At 37.5% G+C, this 7500-nt stretch overlaps 1 protein-coding gene across 1 annotated transcript; it reads right to left on the bottom strand.

Annotated features, from left to right (window-relative positions):
- Positions 1 to 5118: 5118 nt before the first annotated feature.
- On the bottom strand, positions 5119 to 7043 carry LOC145481943 (melanocyte-stimulating hormone receptor-like). Its single transcript, XM_081460518.1, has one exon. The coding sequence runs from the start codon at positions 6364 to 6366 to the stop codon at positions 5362 to 5364; it is 1005 nt and encodes a 334-aa protein (XP_081316644.1). The 5' UTR covers positions 6367 to 7043; the 3' UTR covers positions 5119 to 5361.
- Between the last annotated feature and the right edge of the window lie 457 nt (positions 7044 to 7500).

A 7500-nucleotide genomic window follows, 5' to 3' on the forward strand; every position in this document is an offset into this window, starting at 1 on the left:
AATGTACCTCATTTGATTGAGCATCGTAAATAGAAGCTCTGAAAAGTCAGTATGATTGTTAGGCATAATGTTTGATGATACGTTTTCGAGGGAATACAAGACTACTCAAGATATGGGGCTGGCCAAAGTGAAGGGATGGGGGAGGGAGGATGGCTAATATCGAACAAGGCTGTTTCACCATCGAGTCGATCGAGGTATGATATGGTTGGCGTGGCGGCCAGAAGCACAGCGTGTTTCAATGGAATGCCTGACGAGAAACTTGCTTCTCCCCTTAAGTTTTTTAATGTTTATTTAATGTAAACGCAAACTATATACCTCGTTAACCAGGAAGTCCTAAAATTGCTTGTTTATCTTTATAAAAAAAAGCCAGCTTTAATATCTGCATCTTGAATTCATCTCCATTCATGAGTTGTTTGCAATATGTTTTGGTAATTTGCTGAAATTGAGCTTCAGTTTCACGACCCTTATAAAATTACAGAGGCATCCGCCTCGCCATATTCTGTTTTTTTTTTTTTTTTTTTTTCAAATATTGATGTATTCATCCGGTTAAACTTGTAAAGCATAATATTTCCTGTTTTCCAGCGCTTGCCAGTTAAGTTGTTATGGTCATTTTTTTCTCATTATCTGTATCTTCATTTTAAGTCATTATGATAGAGGTGTAGAGTGAATCTCCTTAGTTTTCATTATACCTCAGATTTAAAACCTATCGTTAAAACTTTCTTGAAAGGAAACTCCTTGCATAAGCTGTATAAAAAGTAATCCTGCGATGTTCAGTTCCAACAAATTAGTCTAAATTAACATCTCAAAACCAATATATTCTGAACATGTGTAAGCTTGCAAAAGGTCATCCTCTTTCAAATTAATATTCCGAACTATCCAAATGTTATGATCTTAGGTTTAGCTTAAAAGAGCAAACAAAATAATAATAACGATGATGATGATGATGATGATGATGATGATGATGATGCATATTTCTGCAGTCAGTAGAGAAACACCTACCTAAAATGTAAATGTCATTAATCAAAGCGGAAGAGAATTTTATTTTATGGTACAATATAGATAGGACCCTGATTGGTCAAAAACCCATGTTTTATCAGAGTATAATACATAGAAAAAGCATGGTTTATTGTTTTGCGCGTATAAAATCTCTATCATAAAGTAAATGAAGAGAAATGTAGAAAGCATTTCGAGAAATGAAGAAAACATTTCGAGAAATGTAGATAACACTCGCCTGCGGCTCGTGTTTTCTACATTCCCCTCGTGTTCTCAAATGCTCGTGGTGTTTTATCACCGTGTAATACACGGCTTAGGCGTCTTTATTTGTTAACTAAACAGAATGATACGGCGGCATCGCCACCCGAAAACCTACCTCGTCCTTCTTCTTGTATTTTGTGCCAGCTTGTTATACTAACTTTAGAGAGTTTCAATAACGCATTCCGGCTAGCAAGCATGAAATTTATTGTCTTTTCATCTCTTTATTCACAATTACAAACAAATCTTCACCGCAACTTTCTACTAGAAAATTGAATTTACAACAATGAAAATGTTTACTGTTGTAATCCTTACTGGCATGAACATGCAATACCGTCAATATACCAATAAACCTTTAAGTTTTTTGGTTAAAACTCAGTGTCATTCTTAATTTAATCAACTTTTGAAGAAACTTATCCTTTATTAATGACAATTTTTAATTTTTTGTCGTTGTTGTTCTTGGCAGCTAAAAGATCATTTATCTGTACAATCGCAAAGCCATATGCGAAACTTTGCACAACTTCAATGTTAAGAAGACAAAAAATATATCACAAAAACTAATATAAACTAAATTAATTATCACTCTTACGTTTATTTTTTAGCGAATCTTATCCGTTAACGATCGATGTTAGTTTCTTATTTTTTTTTGAGCTAACTCGATGACTAGCAAAGTACTTGTCTGATTGTGTCCTTCACTGCTTGTCTCACTTCGTCCATCTTCCAACAGTAAAGCATCGGATTTAATGACGAGTTTAAGAAAATTGAAGTGGATGAATAAATGAAAGCGAGAGAAACAGACAAAGATGGCTCAAGATGAAAAAGCAAACTTATCAGTATTAAATATGGTACATAGCAAGCGACTAACATAAATTGCAACCACAGTGCAGTGGACACTGCCTTTATGTATCGCCCAATGTTCAGTTGATTTGCTTAGTTTGGTTGTTGAATGTGGCCTTGTATCTGATTTTTGATGACGACGGAGAGTGAAGAAAATCTTCGTGTAAGAGTAGAGCGAGGTTACTAGACACAGTGAAACAACGATAATATCGTACCATGAGGTTACTAGGGAATTCAAAAGAGCCTCATTGTTGAAGAGGCAGTGGACACAACGCAAAAGGTAATAGCGATCAAGTAGACTCGCTTCAAAGTTACTATTTGGCTGTATCTCAGTCCCGGCAACATGGCGAGAAGTCTGTCCACGCTTATAGCAGTCAGTGTCAACAGAGACACTGCACACAAAATAAAGCTTGTAATGGAAGCTGCGACTACTACGTAGCGACAAATATTCCAATATTTATTCACTACCTCTCCTCAGCGACCAGCCTTTTCCAAAATACCAAAAGTTTCCAAGTGAAATCACTATATTTGGAACCTCTCGTAAGCGACCACCTCTCGTAAGCGACCACGGCCACTTTTACAGCTAAAAGCTCGAAATTTTCTTTTGTTTCTTACCTACCATAAGCGACTACGTGCACTAGACAGATCATAGAGCGACAATTAGATAATAAAGTTTGTCACATTCTTCGGTAGTACAAGAGACGGCAATTTCTCAATGGGAAGTACCGGATTGTTTCTCGAAATGGACTTTTCACATGAATAAAATATTTCAGACCATTTCAGTCATGGGATAAGTCTCTGTAGTTACCATATGCTAATGAGGCAAAATATTGACCCAATATGGTGTAAGCTCCTGTAAGCGGCCACTTCCCGTAAGCAAGTGGGAATCTGCACCCTGGTTTAGCCTGAATATCTCTAGGGGTAGACTGAACATCACTCGGGTTAGCTGGGGAGGGTATAGGGGATTCGGTTGGTTGGGTGGAACCCCCTAAATTAAAAGAAAACGAAAAAAGCTAAAACATAACATGCTAACTTGGCCTCAGAATGACAGAAATCCATTTCCAAGGACCACAATTTCCAAAATTTTCCAGGGGAGAATGCCACCGGATCCTCCTACAGGGGACTGCCTTTGTTTTTAATTGGTTAATTACTATTAATTTACAAACTCAAAACAAATAGGAAACTAAACAAAAAAACAAAAAAAACAAAACAAAACAAAAACAAAAAAAAGAGGAAAATAGTAATATTACGTACAACACAATACTAACTTAGAGTACAATATGATAGTTAGAGACTACTTACATCGTTAAGTTTAGATGGGTAAAACAATACAGTTATAAAATGTCCAGTCTTTCTTCTATTAAGTTTCATACAAAAGGCTCCACTACTAAGCTCTACTAACGCTGCACTTGCCACATTGGAGTCTAGAAAGCCCTCCTCTGTATCCGCCCCAGGGTTAGCCTGAATATATTCTCCAGTTAGCCTGTTTACGGTTAGCTCTCGATAGTACAACTGGTAACACCATTCAGTTAAAAAGTCTGCAGTATGAATTGTACCTTCCTTCTTGAGTCTGCAGTGCACAGTCTGCGTTTTACACTGACCGATTTTCGATGTACCTACAAGCCTTCACATAAACGAATGTTTCCCCAGAAAGTGGAAGAAGAAACCATTTTGACCGATTGCTTTCTCGTTAACACAATGGAGAAATGCTTGCAATAACGAGGCCCGCAACTGCGGGGAAAGCAGCGTGGCCAAGGAACACGAATCGTAGTAAGTACGAAGTAGCATGAGCTGTAAAATATCAAACACGGGGGAAAATGTACTACACAACTTTCTGCAAAGCCATATGAAACCTCCATAAGTTTACTACAAGTTTTCAGCTGATTGCACTGAAGAGGCAAAACGAGACACAAATGAATAGCACACTAGCGAAAAACACAACAAAGTTAGGCATTAGTGTGTGCTACTTACGAATTCGTCTTCCACTTTTCTTTCTTCTGGCAACGATACAAAAGTCCACGAGCAAATAGCATTTAAAAATTTTCATCAGCACCAATAAAAAGTCATACTTTATATGTTCCGTAAAAATGAACAAGCTATAAAAAATAGCGGTTCAAAACCTTAGCGAACTTGACATGACCTCACTAAAAGGAAAAACGGTACCTTGAGTGAATGTGGAAAAGCTGAAAGTTTCCTCTCGGAAGAGCTGTCTTTATCGCTTGATAAATCTGAAAATACCATTTCGATCCTTTCGCAGAGTCAAAACATCTGCTCGGGTGATTGCTCAAAGTAGCCGAGTAATTGTTCATGAGAGCCTTGGGCAAGCAAGGTGTTGCCAAGAGCCACGACAATGACCTGTTTGTTTTTGATTCGTCGTCCGCCATTTTGAAAATCGAATGGCGGGAGACATGGCGGGTGAACGCTTGACTAATACTGCGCACGTCCAGCTGTTTTTTGCCCACTGTTCTCTATGAGAGAGCATTTATCCAGTGATAAGGCCTCTCAAATTTTCAAACATCTGTAGATTTCTGAACAATGCCGTGCGTTATGTTCAGCAGATTGTTTTCCGTGTTTTGGATCACGCTTCCAGTAGGCCGAGTGGTTAGGGCGGCGGACTTGAAATCCGGAGGTCGCGGGTTCAAGTCCCGCTCTGACCCCTCAGGTGGAGTTGTCTCTCGGTAGACGCTAGTTCAACTCCTTGATCATGCTTGTAAATAGCCGACTGGTCTGCCTCCCGCCAGTTGGGATTTTTAACCATGTTATGTTCATTTCCATTATTAGTTTCATCATTTGGTTTCATTGGCCCTGAAAAGCCCCATTGGGGGAGTGGTCAATTAAGATATTTATTTATTTATTTATTTATTTACTTCATTTATAACTTAAGATAAAATAGGCTATTCATATTCAAAGAGATCAACTCTCTTTGAATCAACAATTACCCCATGTAAATATAGAACTCTCCTTATAATTCTCACACTTTCACGCTTTGCGTCTTTTTGTTGTCACGATTAGCATTTTTCTACTTCCAACGCTTTGTACATCAATCAATCCAAGATAACAGTAGGTTCTGTCGAAACATGTCTTTGAAACTTAAAAGTTCTGTCTTTTTCTTTACATATATATTTTATTATAATTATTTGTCTTTGTTGTTCCTGGAAGCTAAAAGATCTTTTTTGGGGTATCCCAATCACACATAGAGGACAAAAGCTATATCACAAAACCCAATAAACTAAAAATATATTATTACTCTTACGTTTTAGAGAATTTTATCCGTTAACGATCAATGTTAGTTTCTGTTTCTTTTTTTCTTGATAAGCTAAGAGACCTTACTGGATCAACAGCAAAGTACAGTTGTCTGAATGTGTCCTTCACTCCTTGCCTCACTTCGTCAATCTTCCAACAGTAAAGAATCGGGTTTAATGACGAGTTTAAGAAAACTAAAGTAAATGTATAACTGACAGCGAGAGAAACTGATGAAGATAACTCAGTTTGAACCAGTAAAGTTGTCACTATAACATATGGTAGATAGCAAGCGACTAACGTGAATTGCAACCACAGTGCAGTGAACACTGCCTTTCTGTATCGCGCTATGTTCAGTTGATTTGTTTGGTTTGGTTGTTGAACATGGTCTTGTACTTGATGTTGATGATGACGTAGGGTGAAGAAAATCTTCGTGTAAGAGAAGGTCGAGATTACCAGACCCAGTGAAACAACTATGATGCCAAACCACAACCATGAAGGAGAATTCCAAAAGAACTTAGTTGTTGAAGCCGAGACAGTGGATACAATCCAGATAGTGATAATGATCAAATAGACTCGTTTCAAAGTTACAACTTGTCTGTATCTCAATCCCAACAACAGGGCGAGAAGTCTGTCCACGCTTGTTGCAGTCAGTGTCCACAGAGACACCACACACAAAATAAAGCCTATTATAGAGACTACCTCGTATATGTAGCGACAAATATTCCAATGTTCACTCACTACAGTCACCAATAAACTAACAGCCAGAGGCTCTACAATAAGACCAACACAAAGATCAGTTGTTGCAAGGCTACGAAGCAAAAGTTTGGAAGGCGGATGAAGTGAAGACTCCTTGCGAAGAGCAACTAGGATCAGAGCATTTCCAAGAAATGCAGCAATGGACAGAAAAGCGTTTACAATTGAGATAAATTTCAACTGGCCGTGTATTTCAGCAGTTACATCTGGTGAGCAGTATAATTGTTGAAACGTCGTAAATGCGATCTGCTTTCCGTCTTCAAAAGCGTTTGTCGTAGGCATTACTCTGCCGAAGCGATATGACTGTCTCTAGTGTTGGCGCGACTTTAACTATAAGCTGGAATGCCTTATTCAAAATTTACGCTATTGAAATTATTGTAAGTGACATCCATGAACAATAGATTTGGTAAAACTGAATAACAGCCTGGAAGATGGTTTTGCTACCAATGACGGACTTTTTTTCTTCAGTTTAGGAGTAATAGCAGAAAGTTTGTTTCATGATGAATACCGCGACAGGGACAAAAATGCACATTGAAAGTCAACTGAACTATTGGACTCCAACATGCGCGAGCTAGCATTTTCAATTTCAATCAATATTTCTTCAATTCTAAAAACTTCCTGTTGTCCTAAAAATAATTTATTCCTGATATCATGATATTGACTGATATCATGTCATGAAATCGCGTGAACAGAACGTTATCGTTATTAATCCCCGAAGTCTTCGAGAAAAAGGTCTTTGGAAAATACTTTTCCTGTTTGGAATAAAGCTCCTCTGCAGTGAAATTGAAGATCAATCCTCTCTATTGACATTTTTTTACCCTTTTCCTGAAAGGAGCGTTCCTTTTAAATCGACGATAAATACACAACGGCTACAATTCAAATGAAGAATTCCTTGCAATTAATCTCTGCGTTTTTCTATGCAAATAACAACTACCTTCCAGAGTTGGTTTTTATTTCATTTTCCGCCTCTTCTAAAGCTCTGAGTACAAGCTGCTGTTTACACCGAAGACAAAATAAGAATTTACTGTTCAAAATGACTGATAACTTTCCATTCTTTTGTTTCAAGTTGACAAACAGGTACGGTCAAAGGAAACACATGAGTGAACATGTGTTTCAATTAATCGATATTTGCAAAGTGTTTCGGAAATTCTAGCTTACTAAGATCGACAACTTATACTTGATGTTGTCCTTATTTGACTTCATTGATAGAGATATTCTTTAAATTCATAAATTACTCGTCAACAGCAAAAGGTGGAAACACTCAAATGAATTATTTTCCTTCATAAATTTCCAACTTCTGGGCTTGAAGCTTGTATTTTTAATTTGAGAAAATATTTCATAAATTCTAGAAACTTCCGGTCAGACCGTTACAAGAAATTTATTCTTCAACTCAAAGTAAACCTGTCATGTTTTCAA

Source organism: Orbicella franksi, chromosome 3 (genome assembly GCF_964199315.1).
Source record: "Orbicella franksi chromosome 3, jaOrbFran1.1, whole genome shotgun sequence".
Lineage (NCBI taxonomy): Eukaryota > Metazoa > Cnidaria > Anthozoa > Scleractinia > Merulinidae > Orbicella > Orbicella franksi.

Excerpts from the sequence above, each read along its gene's own strand:
- LOC145481943 (XM_081460518.1), bottom strand. The coding sequence starts at position 6,366 with ATGCCTACGACAAACGCTTTTGAAGACGGAAAGCAGATCGCATTTACG.